General features: G+C 42.6%; 1 protein-coding gene across 1 annotated transcript in view; it reads right to left on the bottom strand.

Annotated features, from left to right (window-relative positions):
* Window positions 1-20,833, bottom strand: part of SLC25A21 (solute carrier family 25 member 21) — a 592,393-nt gene that overhangs the window by 219,090 nt on the left and 352,470 nt on the right. The window contains exon 3 of the mRNA XM_069731960.1: window positions 11,563-11,611. Coding sequence (XP_069588061.1) covers window positions 11,563-11,611 — 49 coding nt within the window. The remainder of the gene's footprint in view (window positions 1-11,562; window positions 11,612-20,833) is intronic.

The following is a 20,833-nucleotide window of genomic DNA, read 5'->3' as shown; positions in this document are numbered from 1 at the left end:
AACATTGGGCCAACATACCACTAACTGTGTGCCAACCTTGTGAAGACTTACAGAGAACGTTTGACCTCTGTCAGTGCCAACAAAGGGTATATAACAAAATATTGAGATGAACTTTTGTTAATGACCAAATGCTTATTTTCCACCATAATTTGCAAAATAAATCTTAAGGTACCTTCACACTAAACGACGCTGCAGCGATCCAGACAACGATCCGGATCGCTGCAGCGTCGCTGTTTGGTCGCTGGAGAGCTGTCACACAGACAGCTCTCCAGCGACCAACGATGCCGGTAACCAGGGTAAACATCGGGTTACTAAGCGCAGGGCCGCGCTTAGTAACCCGATGTTTACCCTGGATACCATCCTAAAAGTTAAAAAAACAAACGCTTCATACTTACCTTCCGCTGTCTGTCCCCGGCGCTCTGCTTCTCTGCTCTGGCTGTGAGCACAGCGGCCGGAAAGCAGAGCGGTGATGTCACCGCTCTGCTTTCCGGCCGCTGTGCTCACAGTGAGTGCAGGAAAGCACAGCGCCGAGGACAGACAGCGGAAGGTAAGTATGAAGCGTTTGTTTTTTTTAACTTTTAGGATGGTATCCAGGGTAAACATCGGGTTACTAAGCGCGGCCCTGCACTTAGTTACCCGATGTTTACCCTGGTTACCAGCAAATACATCGCTGAATCGGTGTCACACACACCGATCCAGCGATGTCAGCGGGAGAGCCAGCGACCAAAGAAAGTTCTGGCCTTCTAGCTCCGACCAGCGACATCACAGCAGGATTCTGATCGCTGCTGTGTGTCAAGCTAAACGATATCGCTAGCGAGGACGCTGCAACGTCACGGATCACTAGCGATATCGTTTAGTGTGAAGGTACCTTTACCAAATCAGACAAGATGATTTTCTGGATTTGTTTTCTCATTTTGACTCTCATAGTTGAGGTCTACCTATGATGTCAATTACAGGCCTGTCATCTTTTTAAGTGGGAAAACTTGCACAATTGGGGGCTGACTAAATACTTTTTTCCCCCACTGTATTAGCATTCAAAGTATTTGGCACCTATTGAGTTAACTATAGTTAAGTCCAAGTGGGTGGTATTAGACTTTTCACTGGGGAGGAGGGACAATCAGAGACTGCAGCAGAGGTCAGCATGCCAGTCACTGGTGGCGCATGCCAGTGAAGTCTTGTGCTGCCTGTCACTTGCATGCTGAAGTCAGCTACTGGTTCTGCTCCGGCAATAGCAGAGGACACATGGAGCTGGTGAAGGTTGAGTAGAATTGTTTAATTTATTTTTTTATTGTTGGAGAAGAACTGCAGAACAGGGACAGTATTACTGGAAGAAACTCAGGATAGTGCAAATTATACCAGGATGGAGGAAATCTATTACTGGAAGGGGCCAGGATGGGGGCATTACACCAGGAACTGGCCCTGGATGGAGATATTATGCCGGGATGGGGAATATTATACCTGGAAGGGGCACATGATGGGAGACATTATTACAGAAAATGGCCAGGATGGGGACATTATGACAGGGAAGGGTTCAGCATGGGGGATATTATTACATGAAAGGGGCGAACCCACATCTTAACAGGATCCGGAATGCTACAAGGACCCATGCATCTGACGAATAAGCAGGGGTTTAGGCCAGGAACAAATGTTGCATTGGGGCCCATCAGACCCTAGTTACATCATTGCTGGGGACATGTACTTCTTTTCCCTGTATAAGTTGCTATATGATAATAACCACTTGGACGTAACAAAAGTTAACTCATTAGGTGCCAAATACTTTAGATTGTTAATATTTCTGCAATAGAGAGGCGAAATTTAAAACAAACAAAACAGTTTTACTCTGCTCTGCAGCCACTATTACATTGCATCTACAGTTCAACATCAAACATTTTGGGAAAGGTTCTCAACATCTATTTGGGGCTGAAAAATAATTTTGGCAATTGAGCTGCATTACAAATTATTAATCGCTATTCTCCTGGCATCAACATCTGGCAAGGCATATCAAATGACTGCTACAGTCAATCAATGACCATTGATTGTCTGCAGCCTTCATATCCTGTTTGAACCTGTTCGGATAGAATGTGAGGGCTGCATCAGGTCAGCAGCTGATGATTAGGTGCAATGGTCATATGACAACCCAGTCAGATATTGATGCCAGGTGACTGGCAGGGGACAAAGAACTAAATAGGCAGGAGCAGCTCCTGTATTGTAGGTCTACCCAAATATATACACTGCTACACAGTCTCAGTACCAATGCTTTCTGGCTGATGTTTTGGTCACTTTTGAATGTTGGTTGTGCTTTCACACTCGTGGTAGCATGAGATGGACTCTACAACCCACACAAGTGGCTCAGGTAGTGCAGCTCAACCAGGATGGCACATCAATGTGAGCTGTGGCAAGAAGGTTTGCTGTGTCTGCCAGAGTAGTGTCCAGAGACGCTACCAGGAGATAGGCCAGTACACCAGGAGACGTGGAGGGGGCCATAGGAGGGCAACAACCCAGCAGCGGGACCGCACCTCAGCCTTTGTGCAAGGAGGAACAGGAGGAGCACTGCCAGAGCCCTGCAAAATGACCCCTAGCAGGCCACATGCACATTGCATGTGTCTGCACAAACAGTTAGAAACCGCCTCCATGAGGATGGTCTGAGTGCCCGACGTCCACAGATAGGGGTTGGGCTCACAGGCCAACACCGTGCAGGACGATTGGCATTTTCCACAGAACACCAGGATTGGCAAATTCGCCACTGGCACCTGTGCTAATCACAGACGAAAGCATGTTCACATTGAGCACATGTGACAGGCGTGACAGAGCCTGGAAATGCCGTGGAGAGCGATCTGCTGCCTGCAACATTCTTCAGCATGATCGGTTTGGCAGTGGGTCAGTAATGATGTGGGGTGGCATTTCTTTGGAGGGCCACACAGTCATCCATGTGCTCGCCAGAGGTAGCCTGACTACCATTTGGTACCAATATGAGATCCTCAGACCCCATGTGAGACCACATGCTGGTGCAGTTGGCCCTGGGTTCCTCCTAATGCAGGGCAATGCCAGACCTCATGTGGCTGGAGTGTGTCAGCAGTTCGTGCAAGATCAAGGCAATGAATCTATGGACTGGCACGCCTGTTCCCCAGACCTGAATCCGATTGAGCACATCTGGGACATCATGTCTCGCACCATCCACCAACGTCACGTTGCACCACAGACTGTCCAGGAGTTGGCACATGCTTTAGTCCAGGTCTGGGAGGAGATCCCTCAGGAGACCATCCGCTGCCTCATCAGGATCATGCCCAGGAGTTGTAGGGAGGTTATACAGGCACATGGAGGCAAAACACACTACTAAGCATCATTTCCTTGTCTTGAGGCCAAGCATTTCCACTGAAGTTGGATCAGCCTGTAATTTGATTTTCCACTCTGATTTTGAGTATCATTCCAAATCCAGACCTCCATGGAATATTTATTTGGATTTACATTGATCATTTTTATATTTTAATGTTCTCAACACATTCCACTATGTAATGAATTAAGATTTGCAACTGAAATATTTCATTCAGTGATATCTAGGATGTGTTATTTTAGTGTTCCCTTTATTTTTTTGAGCAGTGTATTTTTTATTTCATATACCACCCTGGGTCCATTAAGGTTAAAGGGGTTGTCCACTCTTCAGCAAAAAAAAAAAAAAAAGAAAAGGTATAATTTCCTCCCAGACAAGCTCTGTTCCATCAATCTCCACTTTGTGTCTGTGAGACTGTCACCTGACCTAACAGCTGATCGGCTGCAGCCTTCACTATTCTGGCAAACTAGTGGCCTATCTGCAAGATCAGCAATTATAATATGATCAATATAGGTTTGACGCCTTGCCGTGTACACTGACTGGCTGTGCTTTGTGCTTTTTCATTTAAGACAAATTAAATGAAGATAATAATACCAAAGAATTTGTGATTGCAATCATTTTCAGGAAGAAACTGAGAATTATCTGACAGAATTGCAGGGGTGTTAATACTTTTGGTCATGACTGTAATTGCAGTTCCAGCTATAATGTATGGTGACGTTTAGAGGTAAATATAGGAGTCGGCAGTTGCTGGATAGGCCATCAGCACTCTTTACATAAATCTGTAATTTGGATGTGCAGATGCCAAGGTTCCCCATTCTAGTGATTACTAGAGGTCCCTGCAGTCAAACTGTGACTAAGCATTTATACTTCATTCTGGCACTGTTGTATTTTCCACAAGATTGCAAATGCAAGATTTAAACTTTAAAGGATTTTTCAGGGTTCTGCTACATTTGATGGCTCATACTTTGTTGTGGAGTTATGGAAGTCACAAGATTGTCCATGCTACCACAACCTGCTGCTTCTCTGGACCTGTCTCCCATTGAGCACATCTGGGACGTCATAGGTCGGCAACTGCAAAGGGAGCTGCCAGCATTAGATCTTGATGATATGTCCAAGTGCATTCAGTGTGGCAGCATATTATTCAGAAATCATTAATAACCCCAGTGATATCATGCTGTGTAAGTGCGGAGATTTCTGTGCGTGGTGCTCATATTCGCTACTACATAAATGTAAATGTTTTGAAAATGTTGTTTCCATTTTTTCATCATTTGCATATAATTACCATGTCTGTCCATCCTATTATTTCCATAATCCCACAGCTTTTCGTTCTTGGTGTTGCAATTTCAATGTTGAAGAGTATGTACAGTACAGACCAAAAGTTTGGACACACCTTCTCATTTAAAGATTTTTTTTTTCTGTATTTTCATGACTATGAAAATTGTAAATTCACACTGAAGGCATCAAAACTATGAATTAACACATGTGGAATTATATACTTAACAAAAAAGTGTGAAACAACTGAAAATATGTCTTATATTCTAGGTTCTTCAAAGTAGCCACCTTTTGCTTTGATGACTGCTTTGCACGCTCTTGGCATTCCCTTGATGAGCTTCAAGAGGTAGTCACCGGAAATGGTCTTCCAACAATCTTGAAAGAGTTCCCAGAGATGCTTAGCACTTGTTGGCCCTTTCGCCTTCACTCTGTGGTCCAGCTCACCCCAAACCATCTCGATTGGGTTCAGGTCTGGTGACCACCCCATCACTCTCCTTCTTGGACCAATAGCCCTTATACAGCCTGGAGGTGTGTTTGGGGTCATTGTCCTGTTGAAAAATAAATGATGGTCCAACTAAACGCAAACGGGATGGAATAGCATGCCGCTGCAAGATGCTGTGGTAGCCATGCTGGTTCAGTATGTTTTCAATTTTGAATAAATCCCCAACAGTGTCACCAGCAAAGCACCCCCACACCATCACACCTCCTCTTCCATGCTTCACGGTGGGAACCAGGCATGTAGGGTCCATCCATTCACCTTTTCTGCATCGCACAAAGACACGGTGGTTGGAACATAAGATCTCAAATTTGGACTCATCAGACCAAAGCACAGATTTCCACTGGTCTAATGTCCATTCCTTGTGTTCTTTAGCCCAATCAAGTCTCTTCTGCTTGTTACCTGTCCTTAGCAGTGGTTTCCTAGCAGCCATTTTACCATGAAGGCCTGCTGCAGAAAGTCTCCTCTTAACAGTTGTTATAGAGATGTGTCTACTGCTAGAACTCTGTGTGGCATTGACCTGGTCTCTAATCTGAGCTGCTGATAACCTGCGATTTCTGAGTCTGGTGACTCGGATAAACTTAAAGGGAACCTGTCACCCCGTTTTTTCAGTAGGAGATAAAAATACCGTTAAATAGGGCCTGAGCTGTGCTTTACAATAGGGTATTTTTTGTCCCCTGATTCCCCACCTATGCTGCCGAAATACCTTACAAAAGTGGCCTTTTTCGCCTGTCAATCAGGCTGGTCAGGTCAGATGGGTGTGGTCACAGCGCTGTTTCTCACCCACATCTTGCTTATGTTCCTGTTGGTGGCGTAGTGCTTCTCGCATGCGCAAGATTCGAACTCGGCTTCAGGAAAATGGCCGCCGCGATGTCCATCTGCGCACGCATCCCGCGGCCATTTTCCTGAAGCCCCGGGAAGCAGGAGACTCCATCTGCGCAAGCGCGGCCTCAGGAAGATGGCCGCGCCCACCGAGAAACCGCTGAATAGCGGCGAGCGCGCTCTTTTTCTACAGCTGCGCAGTGCATTCGGCACTTGCGCATGCGAGAAGCACTACGCCACCAACGGGAACATAAGCAAGATGTGGGTGAGAAACAGCGCTGTGACCACGCCCATCTGACCTGACCAGCCTGATTGACAGGCAAAAAAGGCCACTTTTGTAAGGTATTTCGGAAGCATAGAAAGGGAATTAGGGGACAAAAAATACCCTATTGTAAAGCACAGCTCAGGCCCTATTTAACGGTATTTTTATCTCCTACTGAAAAAATGGGGTGACAGGTTCCCTTTAACCTCAGAAGCAGAGATGACTCTTGGTCTTCCTTTCCTGGGGCCATCCTCATGTGAGCCAGTTTCTTTGTAGCGCTTGATGGTTTTTGCAACTGCACTTGGGGACACTTTCAAAGTTTTCCCAATTTTTCGGACTGACTGACCTTCATTTCTTAAAGTAATGATGGCCACTCGTTTTTCTTTACTTAGCTGCTTTTTTCTTGCCCTAATACATATTTGGTGTATGCACCAAACTTCTGCACAACAAAACTGATGGTCCCAACCCCATTTATAAGGCAAGAAATCCCACTTATTAATCCTGACAGGGCACACCTGTGAAGTGCAAACCATTTCCGGTAACTACCTCTTGAAGCTCATCAAGAGAATGCCAAGAGTGTGCAAAGCAGTCATCAAAGCAAAAGCTGGCTACTTTGAAGAAACTAGAATATAAGACATATTTTCAGTTGTTTCACACTTTTTTGTTAAGTACCGTATATACTCGAGTATAAGCCGACCCCCCCTAATTTTGCCACAAAAAACTGGGAAAACTTATTGACTCGAGTATAAGCCTAGGGTGGAAAATGCAGCAGCTACCGGTGAATTTCAAAAATAAAAATAGATGCTCCATACCGTTCATTATGGCCCCATAGCTGTGCCATATAGTGCTCTGCACCGTTCATTATTGCCCCATAGATCGACCATAAAAAGCTGTGCCATATAGTGCTCTGCACCGTTCATTATTGCCCCATAGCTGTGCCATATAGTGCTCTGCACCGTTCATTATTGCCCCATAGCTGTGCCATATAGTGCTGTGCACCGTTCATTATTGCCCCATAGCTGTGCCATATAGTGCTCTGCACCGTTCATTATTGCCCCATAGCTGTGCCATACAGTGCTCTGCACCGTTCATTATAGCCCCATAGCTGTGCCATATAGTGCTCTGCACCGTTCATTATTGCCCCATAGCTGTGCCATACAGTGCTCTGCACCGTTCATTATAGCCCCATAGCTGTGCCATATAGTGCTCTGCACCGTTCATTATTGCCCCATAGCTGTGCCATATAGTGCTCTGCACCATTCATTATTGCCCCATAGCTGTGCCATATAGTGCTCTGCACTGTTCATTATTGCCCCATAGATGCTCCGTATAAAGCTGTGCCATATATAATAATAACGCTGCTGCTGCTGCAATAAAAAAAACCAAAACACATACTCACCTCTCTTGCTTGCAGCTCCCCAGCGTCCCGTCGTCTCTGCGCACTGACTGATCAGGCAGAGGGCGGCGCGCACACTATATGCGTCATCGCTCCCTCTGACCTGCAAAGTCAGTGCGCAGAGACGCCGGGAAGATGGAGCGGTGCCCGGCGTGTGGAACGTGGACAGGTAAATATGAGATACTTACCTGCTCCCGGCGTCCCGCTCCTTCCCCCGGACAGCTGGTCTTCAGTGCCGCAGCCTCTTCCTCTATCAGCGGTCACCGTTACCGCTCATTAGAGAAATTAATATGCGGCTCCACCCCTATGGGAGTGGAGTCCATATTCATTTCTCTAATGAGCGGTCTCACGTGCCCGCTGTACAGGGGAGGAGCTGCGGCACCTGGAGACCGTGGGACGGGCAGGGAGAGCGCCAGGAGCCCCGGAAGCAGGTAAGTATGCCTCAGCGCCCTCTCCCCCTTACACGCCGACCCTGCCGCCCACCGTGACTCGAGTATAAGCCGAGAGGGGCACTTTCAGCCCAAAAATTTGGGCTGAAAATCTCAGCTTATACTCGAGTATATACGGTATATAATTCCACATGTGTTAATTCATAGTTTTGATTCCTTCAGTGTGAATTTACAATTTTCATAGTCATAAAAATACAGAAAAATCTTTAAATGAGAAGGCGTGTCCAAACTTTTGGTCTGTACTGTATGTATGTATGTATGTATGGAATTTACTATATCCTATAAAATGCTTGGAAAAGTTTTGTCAATTCTGTCTTTGTTTTATATATTGCCCATTGCTGTGTGCAACATATCTACAATATTACATGCTGACTGACAATAGCAAGAGCTCTATGAATCAGTGGTGTGTACACCGACGTGACTGTTACACCCTATTGACAAATGAAGTGTCAACTTCTCGTCATTTTAAACCGTCCATCAAAAGTGACACTGGATGAAATATATTGTGGATAAACAGCTTTTCCCCCCTCCACTGTACTAGTCACACTGTACTGACCTCTGCTTCACTTCATCCACCGAAAATTAATCAATCACCCTCATGTCAGAGATTTCAACCGAGCTGTCCACTTATGATGAAGAATAACCGGGGTGGAGTCCGGACCTGAATAATCCCTAAGGCTGCGATCAGTCAGAGATGATTGTTCTTTTATACTGTAATTCACCATTAATCCCGGGTAATCTTACTACTTCACAATCTGAATCGGTCTCACTTTTACCTAATCAGTTTATAGGAGACGCTCGTCTCCTGTGGTGAAGAAATAAGAATACCTGCCATGATAAACAGCAGGAAATGACCCCTTGATGCCCTGCACAGAATATGACGTTTTACTTCTGAGTCTTCTTTTGTGGCTACCTTATACCACGTCCGGTATCTTGTTGTGTTCGTTTAGAGGAAGAACGCGATTTATATTTGTTTTTGTGAAATCACTTATTTGACATACAGTTGGGTCCAGAAATATCTGGACAGTGACTGAATCTTCGTGATTTCGGTTCTGCATGACACTATTTTCTTATTTAAAATAAAAAAACTGAGAACCTGTTGAAGTACAGACTTTCAGTTCAGTTGAATGGGCTGAACAAAAATATCCGGTGAAACGTTTATGAATTCCAACAATTTTTCTACAAAGCTTCCTCATTTCAGGGGCTCAAAAGTAATTCAACAAATTACGGTAACTTTATCATAAATAAAATGTTTATTTTTAATAATTTGCAGAGAATCCTTTGCAAGAGGCTTTTCCAGACCACTACTGCAGCGGACTTCAGTTGCTGCTTGTTTGTGGATTTTTCTGCCTGAAGTTTGTCTTAAACATGTGACATGCTACTTGATGGGGTTGAGATCTGATGATACGCTCGGCCATTGCAGAATATTCCACTTTTTTGCCTTAAAAAACCTCCTGGGTTGCTTTCGCAGTATATTCTGTGTCATTGCCCATCTGTACTAAGAGTTCCATCCAATCAACCTAGCTGCATTTGGTTGAATCTGAGTCCTGTACACTTCAGAATTTATGTGGCTGCTTCAGTCTTCAGTCACATCATCAATAAATAGTTTCCAAATGCAAATGCCATACCTGGAATCAGCTCCAGACCTTTTACCTGTTTAATTGATAACAGAGTAAAGAGGGAATAGCCCATGCAGATCATCATAAGCTTTTGAAAAATTGTACAATTACTTTTAGTCCCTTGAAAAAAAAGCAGCTAAATATTAAAGAGCTGTAATTCCTGAAACCTTACTCCAATTAAGAAGTGAATACCCTCAAATTAAAGCTGAGAATCTTTACTGTATGCCCATATTGATTATAGAACTGTATTTTTAATGTGTTTTGATAACCAGCAAGATGCTAAAATTTGTGTCAATGTCCAAATACCTCTGGACCTAATGTAAGAAAAACCCTTAAAGGTGTATGTATATATGTATATATATATATATATATATATATATATATATATATATATATATATATATATATATATATATATATATATATATATATATATATATATATATATATATATATACACACCACGTCAGGCCGTAATAAAATAATAGTCTGTTAAGACCCACACACTCGATTTTCTCAGATGAGTGCTATCCATGGTTTTCGTACCCATGATTTTCTACGTATATATTGTAACCATGAACTTCTATTGGGCTGTGCACATATCCGATTTTTTTCCTCTGAGTTAGTGGCCCACTGAAAAAAAAAATCAGACGTCCGATTTTGATCTGTAAGGTCAGATCAAAATCGGCAAGCAAGTCTATGGGTCCGTGGATGTGATTTAATGGCCGCATGTAAATAAACAATTGGTGGAGAGCACCAGGGTGGCTGTGCATTTATCAGAAGGAATATTTATTTTATTATTTTATAGCATACTCACAATTGGCCCACGTTTTCTTCATCACGAGCAACCCCTTCAAAGGTCTATATGGCTCATTTCGAATAAGGGATTTCACAGCTGATTTTAAACTTTGAGTACACAGCTTTTTTTCATCATTCTTTTGAAAGGAATATGATTTTTTTCTCTTTTAGCAGGATCAGTTGTATTCTTTCATAACATTTTAACATTTATTCTTTTTTAATGGATGGGGTAAGAGTTTTGTATTTACAGCATACACGTGAGGTGATATATTCTATGGGTCAGTAGAAGCGATCTTGTATTTTTAGGCTTTATCATGAAAACATTTGCTTTAGTGTTACCACAACTTTTTTTTTATTCTACAGGGAGGAGTTGACATTTTTATTGGTAGCATATGATTTTTTTTTTAATCACGGTTTAATTCCATTTTTAAGAGGCAGAAAGAACATAAACAGCAATTTATTCCTTGGCATTTTTTATATTTAGGTCGTTAGTGGTAATTTAATGGGTCTTTTTAATTTAAAAAAGGCACTGTGGAAAAAGTTTTTCCTGTATGGCAGTGTATTCGAAATTCTATTTAATGCTGCCACGCATCCTTTTGCAGGGATTACTATGTGAACAAAGATGGCTACTTGGCTGACATGATATGCCTTTGGCACCTTGTGATTACCTAATTCTCCCCTTGTCTAACCACTTGGATGCTAGTCAATGTAAGGCTACTTTCACATTTCCGTCGTTTAGGGGCCGTCGCAATGCGTCGTTCTGTGCAAAAAACGCATCCTACAAAGTTGCCCGCAGGATGCGTTTTTTGCACATAGACTTGTATTGCTGACGCATCGCGACGTATGGACACACGTTCCATACGTCGTGCTCTGGATGCGTCGGTATTTGGCGGACCGTCGTAGCGGAAAAACGTTCAAGGGAGCGTTTTTTCATACGTTGGGTCCTGAAATTCCTACCGCGCATGCGGGGCCGGAACTCTGCCCCCTCCTCCCCGGGACTTGACGAATTTTAACAACGTCCGTCACGCCGACGCTTAGCGATGGCCGCGTATCGACGGAAATGTGAAAGAAGCCTAAGTTATTAGTAGGATAAGAAACTGTCTTTTGTACCCAAACTTACCGTGTTTTTACCACATCTAGGGGGTGCATCAGGCAAATTTCCACCAGACCTGTAAGAGACAGAGATAAAGTCATCAAATCAAAACAGAGTTTTCAGAGTTCTCAAATGTTACTTCCTAATTTCTAAAAAAAAAAAAAAAATATGCTATAGCACTCACTTATGGTTTTTCTAAAATACAATTTTTGCCTGTAATGAATCAAAAGCACTGTAATATTAGCAGCTCTCTTTACATGCTTTGAGCTGAAAGGGCTTTTCCGGTTTCAGAAAACCTCTCTCCATGGATGCAGTTTGTAAAGCAAACCAAAAAAAAAACAACAAAAATAACAACCATACTGCACTCATCTTCCCCAAGTCCAGCAGGGAGTCTCCCTCTGTTGTTGCTCCAGGTGTCTGTTGTTGTCTGCAGTGCTGACATGTTAACAGCACCGCAGTCAATCAGTGAATGTAGTGGTTCTGTCCCAGTTGACAGCCTTAGCCTCAAAGTCACTAAGCTCACTGATTGGTTGCAGTACTGTTTATATGACATCAGCGCTGCAGACAACAACAGACACCAGGCTCAGCAGCGGAAAGTCTGTGTTGGACCAAGGGAGGGTGATTAAAGTGTTTTGTTTTTTAAACATACTGCAACCAGATCAGGGTTTTTTCCAAAACTGGAAAAACCTTTAAAGGGGGCTGGGCATTTGGACAATGCTATCCATCTAAAAAGTCCATAAATGATAAGCTTATAATGGAGTATCCCACTGCCAAGACCCTGTGCAATCATCTCTTATTATTGGTAGACTACATTTTAAGCATTACATAGCTGTCATTGAAATTGTTAAACAACATGTGAGTCTTCCCAATAGGGCACATGGAGAGGGGTTGCCTAAATCAGGTGGTCTTTTTAGACCTTTTTTTGAAGGGGTGGGAATATTAATGATATTCTTTTTTGGCAAGGTTCAACTCTTAGCATCCCTGCTGATAAGTAGATCCAGCAAGTCCTAATGCTGCTTTTTTTTGCAGTGCCCTGTGCACCAGCACGCCATATATTTAGTAAAGGCTATGCAGTGTAGTGAATGAAGAGTCTGGAGCTTGAAGGCCTCTTTAAATCATTTATCAAGAGAATGCCCAAATCATAATCTTATTCTGCAGCATTGTCTGTAGAAAGTATTGACCCGCAGCAGTCCCTGCCCTTTTTGCTGATCACTAACATAAAACTACAGGTTTCTTCATAGAAATGATCTGGTCATATGCCTGCCAATAATCACTTAAAGAGCCAGGTCTTGTTTGGGTGAAAAATGATCCCTTAGACAAGTAAAATGCTGTCATTTAGAAGTAAATCAGAGCAGACGACATTCTTTCTTCGGAGGTATCCCATTACATTACTGATAACTGATAACAGCTGTTATTCCTTTCACTTCACCCTTACTACAAGACAATGCATCAAGCAATGGTGAAGTGAAGGATCATCACATGTCAGCAATGGAAAGCCCCATCAATCCAAGCTCCGTAATGCCATTCTCAGCCTATGACAAACCTTTCTGCTTTAAAGGTTCTCTGATTGTAGACCGATTAGATGGTGCCCCCCACTGCAGAGACCCCCAGTGATCAGGCAAGGTTAATTCACTCAGCAGCATCACTGCTGGTGAAATCAAGCATTACACAATGTCAAAAGATTTGGTACTGTAATGCATGGACATGTTGGGTCCTCCAGAGACAACATTTACAGCCACTCCAGGTGCAGACAATGAAAACAGAGAGCCGCTGTGCAAAAAAGGGAATATGGGCTTACGTTTGAGAACGGTGAGATGCTATATAAAGACCTCCACATTGACATATCAATGTATTACCAGTTGTGTGAAGAAGCACAGTGTTTTCTTAGATTGCATTGGGCTTCCTGGCATGTAGGAACTTTAAGTCAGTATATACTATATAGAAAAATCTTAAAATTTGTCTGTCCTCAGTGGTTGATACCTTTTAATAGCTAATTGAAAAGATGGTAACAAATTGCAAGCTTTCAAGGCTATTCAGGTCTCTTCATCAGGCTCAGAATAACACAAAATCTTAAGTCACATATTTATACACAACAGGACACAGGAATAATACACGTGTTCAAAATTGTTTGTACCCCTCATTGAATGACAGAAAAACCCACAATGGTCACAGAAATAACTTGAATCTGACAAAAGTAATAATAAAAGATCTATGAAAGTGAACAAATGTAAGTCAGACATTGTTTTTCAACCATGCTTCCACAGAACTAAAAAAATAAAAAATAAAACTCATGAAATAGTCCTGGACGGAAATGATGGTACACCTGAAAATAATGTGACAAAAGGGACATGTTAAAGCGCGGTGTGTCCACTAACTAGCATCACAGGTGTCTACATTCTTGGAATCAGTGAGCGGGCCTGTATATAAGGCTACAGATACTCACTGTGCTGTTTGGTGACATGGTGTGTATAACACTCAACATGGACCAGAGGAAGCAAAGGAAAGAGTTGTCTCAGGAGATTAGAAAGAAAATCATAGACAAATATGTTAAAAGTAAAAGTTAGAAAACCATCTCCAAGCAGCTTGATGTTCCTGTGACTACAGTTGCACATATTATTCAGAAATTTAAGATCCACGGGACTGTAGCCAACCTCCCTGGATGTGATCGCAGGAGGAAAATTGGTGACAAATCAAAGAGACGGATAATACGAATGGTAACAAAAGAGCCTAGAAAAACTTCTTAACAGATTAAAGGTGAACTTCAAGGTCAAGGAACATCAGTGTCAGATCGCACCATCCGTCGTTGTATGAGCCAAAGTGGACTTCATGGGAGACGACCAAGGAGGACACCATTGTTGAAAAAAAAATCATAAAAAAGCCAGATTGAAATCTGCCAAACTAGATGTTGACAAGCCACAAAGCTTCTGGGAGAATGTCCTATGCATAGATGAGGCAAAAATTGAACTGTTTGGCAAGGCACATGAGCTCTATGTTCACAGACAGAAAAATGAAGCATATCAAGAAAAGAACACTCTCCCTACTGTGAAACATGGAGGAGGCTCTGTTATGTTCTGGGGCTGCTTTGCTGCACCTGCACATGGTGTCTAGAATCTGTGCAGGGTATAATGAAATCTCAAGACTATCAAGGGATTCTAGAGAGAAATATGCTGCCCAGTATCAGAAAGCTTGGTCTCAGTCACAAGTTATGTGTCTTGCAACAGTATAACGACCCAAAACACACAGCTGAAAAAACCAAGAATGGCTAAGAGTAAAACATTGGACTATTCTGAAGTGACCTTCTATGAGCCCTGACAGGTATTTTGGCCCACATACTTGTCGAGAGGTGCAGGAGTCTCATTGACAGTTACAGGAATCGTTTGATTGCAGTGATTGCCTCAAAAGGTTGTGCAGCAAAATATTAAGTTAAGAGTGCCATCATGTCTGTCCAGGCCTATTTCATGAGTTTTATTTTGTTTTCAAATTCTGTGGAAGCATGGTTGAAAAGCAATGTCTGACTTTCATTTGTTCATTTTCGTAGATTTTTTATTTATTATTACTCTTGTCAGATTCAAGTTATTTCTGGGAACACTGTGGGGTTTTCTGTCATTAAATGAGGGGTACCAACAATTTTGACCATGTGTGTATATATATTTGTTATATGTACATAATATATGTATATTATATACAATACATATATATTAAATATATTACATGTATTGAGAAAATTGCTTCAGAGGCAATGCACACATGTATACAATGGTATTGTGATGGAGATAATGTACACCGTCACTACTAGATGTGTACTTAGTGTCAAGTATAATTTTAACAAACAGACATGTATGTATACTGTAAGATGGCCACCAGACAAGTCCTGGAGGGGAGATATGTGTCATCGCAGCTATTAGCTGTATTGATGTGAGCTCAGAAGAATGCTCCAGCACGTATTGTGCTGAGAGAGTTATTTGGCCATTCCAGGGCTGGGATTTACGAGCGGTCATAAGAGATGGGTGGGAATGGGTGGGAATGACTGCTCATGTCCCAACTCCAGGGGCATGGTTTGGATAAGGCCGGCTTCACACTCAGCGTATGAAAATACGGTCTGTATATTACGGCCGTAATACGCTGAAATGTCCCGAAAATAGTGGTCCGTAGCTCCTCCGTAGGCAGGGTGTGTCAGCGTTTTTTGCGCATGGCATCCTCCGTATGTAATCCGTATGGCATCCGTACTGCGTGGTTTTCTCGCAGGCTTGCAAAACCAACATACCGCTATAGAAATGATCCATGTGTCCCAAAAAGAAAAAAAAAAAAATATTATATATATATATATATATATATATATATATATATATATATATATATATATATATATATATATATATATATATATATATATATATGTCATTAGACACATATGTATATATATTAATATTTATTCCAGCGCTATACAGCTTGAAAGCCGGTAATTCAATTACCGGCTTTTTCTTTCTCCTTCTTAAAACCCGACATGATTTGAGACATGGTTTACATACAGTAAACCATGTCTTCTCTCCATTTTTTTTGCAGATTCCACACTACTAATGTCAGTAGTGTGTATCTGCAAAATTTGGCCGTTCTAGCTCTTAAAATAAAGGGTTAAATGGCGGAAAAAATTGGCGTGGGCTCCCGCGCAATTTTCTCCGCCAGAGTAGTAAAGCCAGTGACTGAGGGCAGATATTAATAGCCTGGAGAGGGTCCACGGTTATTGGCCCCCTCCTGGCTAAAAATATCTGCCCCCAGCCACCCCAGAAAAGGCACATATGGAAGATGCGCCTATTCTGGCACTTGGCCACTCTCTTCCCATTCCCGTGTAGCGGTGGGATATGGGGTAATGAAGGGTTAATGCCACCTTGCTATTGTAAGGTTACATTAAGCCTAATTAATAATGGAGAGGCGTCAATTATGACACCTATCCATTATTAATCCAATTGAATGAAAGGGTTAAATAAAACACAAACACATTATTTAAAATTATTTTAATGAAATAAAAACAATGGTTGTTGGAGTATTTTATTCTACGCCCAATCCAATCACTGAAGACCCTCGTTCTGTGAAAGAAAAAACATAATAAACCAACAATATACTTACCCTCCGCAGATCTGTAACGTCCAACGATGTAAATCCTTCTGAAGGGGTTAAAACATTTTGCAGCAAGGAGCTTTGCTAATGCAGGCTGCTCCTCGCTGCAAAACCCCGGGGAATGAGTCTAAATATAGATCAATGAGCTATATTTAGCTTCATTTGCGGTGAGGCGCCCTCTGCTGGATGTTCATAGATCGTGGGAACTTGCCTAGAAAGCCTGGGAGCTTTCTAGGAAATTTCCCACGATCTATGAACATCCAGCAGAGGGCGCCTCACCGCAAATGAAGCTAAATATAGCTCATTGATCTATATTTAGACTCATTCCCCGGGGTTTTGCAGCGAGGAGCAGCCTGCATTAGCAAAGCTCCTTGCTGCAAAATGTTTTAACCCCTTCAGAAGGATTTACATCGTTGGACGTTACAGATCTGCGGAGGGTAAGTATATTGTTGGTTTATTATGTTTTTTCTTTCACAGAACGAGGGTCTTCAGTGATTGGATTGGGCGTAGAATAAAATACTCCAACAACCATTGTTTTTATTTCATTAAAATAATTTTAAATAATGTGTTTGTGTTTTAATTAACCCTTTCATTCAATTGGATTAATAATGGATAGGTGTCATAATTGACGCCTCTCCATTATTAATTAGGCTTAATGTCACCTTACAATAGCAAGGTGGCATTAACCCTTCATTACCCCATATCCCACCACTACACGGGAATGGGAAGAGAGTGGCCAAGTGCCAGAATAGGCGCATCTTCCAGATGTGCCTTTTCTGGGGTGGCTGGGGCAGATATTTTTAGCCAGGGGGGGGCCAATAACCGTGGACCCTCTCCAGGCTATTAATATCTGCCCTCAGTCACTGGCTTTACTACTCTGGCGGGAAAATTGCGCGGGAGCCCACAGCAATTTTTTCCGCCATTTAACCCTTTATTTTAAGAGCTAGAACGGCCAAATTTTGCAGATACACACTACTGACATTAGTAGTGTGGAATCTGCAAAAAAAATGGAGAGAAGACATGGTTTACTGTATGTAAACCATGTCTCAAATCATGTCGGGTTTTAGGAAGGAGAAAGAAAAAGCCGGTAATTGAATTACCGGCTTTCAAGCTGTATAGCGCTGGAATAAATAGTAATATATATACATATATGTGTCTCACTGACATATATATATATATATATACCTATTCTATGTGTACACATTTATTCTACCTATTGGACTGTAAGCTGTCAGTGTGATTTTACTGTACACCGCACTGAATTACCGGCTTTTCTCTCTAACAGCGCTGCGTATTTCTCGCAAGTCACACTGCTTGTCCGTGTGAAATCCGTATTTTTCACGCTTCCATAGACTTTCATTGGCGTATTTCTTGCGCAGTACGGTGACAAACGCAGCATGCTGCAATTTTGTACGGCCGTAGAAAGCCGTATAATACTGATCAGTAAAATACGGCAGATAGGAGCAGGGGCATAGAGAATAATTGTGCCGTATTTTTTGCGAGTTTTACGGACGTAGTTTCTGCGCTCTTACGTCCGTAAAACTCGCAAGTGTGAAGCCGGCCTAATTGCAGGCCAATTGCCTTATTTAGTGTCCGTGGCTGGAGGTGTGGAGACCTCCATTGTATGTGTGCTAAAGACACTAACCTGAGCGGGCGGACCCGCAGTGCTATATGAACGGTTTATTTTTCTGTTTGTTACTTTGTGCCGGAAAAGGCTGTTCATTTGTTTTTTTCTATCCAGAGCAGTTTATGCCATTTTAATAAACTTGATTGGACATTTCAGCAATACCGCTTCCTGTGCCTACCTCAACCACAGCCAAGTGAGTACAGATCCCTACAATACCGATTTCCTCCCTCTTTGCTGCTTCCTCTTTTCTGGGAAGGCTTTCTAAAAGATTTTAAAGCATGAGGGGATTTTTGCACATGTATCCAAAAGAGCATTGTGAAGTCAGACACTGAATTTGTTCGAGGGCCGAGTTCATAATCTTCAATCTAGTATATCAAAAAGTCGTTGAATAGGTTTGAGGTCAGGGCTTTATGGCGCAAGTTCTTCCAAACAAAACTTACCTGACGATGACGTTATGGATCTTGCTTTCAACAGTATGCAGTGTCATGGGGTACAAAACAGATCCTTCTCCAACCTGTCCCTCAAAGTTGGAAACTATAAATCTCTTGGTATGTGGAAGCATTAAGAGTTCTATTCACTGGAGCTTCTGCATCTAAGCCAACCCTTGAAAAAAACAACCCTATTGCAATGTTGCTCCATCAAACTTTACAGGTGGCACAATGCAGTCAACAGCTAATGCTTTTCTGGCATTCGCCGAACCCAGACTAGTCCATCAGATGCTAGATAGAGAGAAGTGAATGGTCACCCCAGACTTCCACTGCTCCAGAGTCCACCTCTTTATAGTACTCTACTTTCCTGTGCCTTTTTATTTATTGTGTCAATATCAGCAAGGAGGGTCACACATATCCCACCCCTGCCACCAGTTTGTCAAAGATAATAGCCGAGGGGGGGGTCACAGATCCCACCAGTTTGTCATGGATAAAAGCTGAAGTCAAGCGGATTCTACGACTGTTACCACTTCGTCACAGATGACACCGAAGAGATCACACAGATCTCACCACTGCCAAAACTTTGTCAGGGGAACGCAACTCCGCTGCCGCTAATTGTCAGGACAATTACGCAATTAAGTGACGAGTAATGAACAAGGTAGCGGCTGCTTCCACTACTAGGCCGGTTATTGGGGGACTCATGGTGAGCATATGGTATGTACACCTCCAATTCCAAAGCATGAACTATATGTTTAGATATATACTATACTATATGTATAGCTATAAAGATGGACATTTCAGCAAGACAATGATCCCAAACACACAGTTAAGGAAATGCTCAACTGGTTTAAGAGAAAGAAAATAAAGCTGCTAGAAGGGCCCAGACAATCACCTGACCTGAATCCAATAGAAAATACACTGTTCAAAAAATAAAGGGAACACTAAAATCCCACATCCTAGATATCACTGAATGAAATATTCCAATTGTAAAGCTTTATTCATTAAATAGTGGAATGTGTTGAGAACAATAAAACCTAAAAATTATCAACATAAATCACAACTAATATCCCACGGAGGTCTGGGGTTGGAATGATGGTCAAAATCAAAGTGGAAAATTAAGTTACAGGCTGATCCAACTTCAGGGGAAATGCGTCAAGACAAGGACATTATGCTCAGTAGTGTGTGTAGCCTCCACATGCCTGTATGATCTCCCTACAATGCCTGGGCAGGCTCCTCATGAGGCGGCATATGGTCTCCTGAGGGATCTCCTCCCAGACCTGAACTAAAGCATCAGCCAACTCCTGGACAGTCTGTGGTGCAACGTGACGTTGGTGGATGGGGCGAGACATGATGTCCCAGATGTGTTCAATCGGATTCAGGTCTGTGGAACGGGCGGGCCAGTCCGTAGCTTCAATGCCTTCATCGCGCAGGAAATGCTGACACACTCCAGCCACATGATGTCTGGCATTGTCCTGCATTAGGAGGAAACCAGGGCCAATCACATCAGCATATGTTGTGAACTCTGCTTTTGGGCTCCCTCCGGTGGTTGTAGATGGTAATGCAGTTGTGCCTGGACTGCAGGATTGGACAGGTGTATCTGCTAATTGCAAGGCTGACTGGGGTATTTAGCTTTGCAGGACTCTTTACTCCCTGCCAGTTGTCAATGTTCCTTGTGAAGTGTTGGATCACTTTCTGGCTTCTCCTGCTCGCTGCCAATTTCAGCAAAGATAAGTGTTTGGTTTTTGTTTCTGTGGCACACTGCCGGTGTGCTTGTTTCAGTTTTATTCCTGCTCTGATTGTAGGATTCACTGGAGTTGCAGATATACGCTCCTGCATCTTTTAGTAGATGTAGGAAGTTTTAGTATATTCTGCTGTGGATGTTTTGAAGGGTTTTATACTGACCGCACAGAACTCTGTCCTATCCTGTCCTATCTAGCTAGAGTGGCCTCCTGTGCTAATCCTGTTTTTCTGCCTGTATGTTTTTTTCCTCTCCGACTCACCGCCAATATTTGTGGGGGGCTGTCTATCCTTTGGGGATTTTCTCTGAGGCAAGATAGTATTCCTATTTCCATCTTTAGGGGTATTTAGTTCTCCGGCTGTGACGAGGTGTCTAGGTGTGTTAGGTACA

This window comes from Ranitomeya imitator, chromosome 1 (assembly GCF_032444005.1).
Source record: "Ranitomeya imitator isolate aRanImi1 chromosome 1, aRanImi1.pri, whole genome shotgun sequence".
NCBI lineage: Eukaryota > Metazoa > Chordata > Amphibia > Anura > Dendrobatidae > Ranitomeya > Ranitomeya imitator.
Note: the sequence above shows the minus strand (reverse complement) of the source record. Positions and strands in the feature narration are given on the sequence as shown.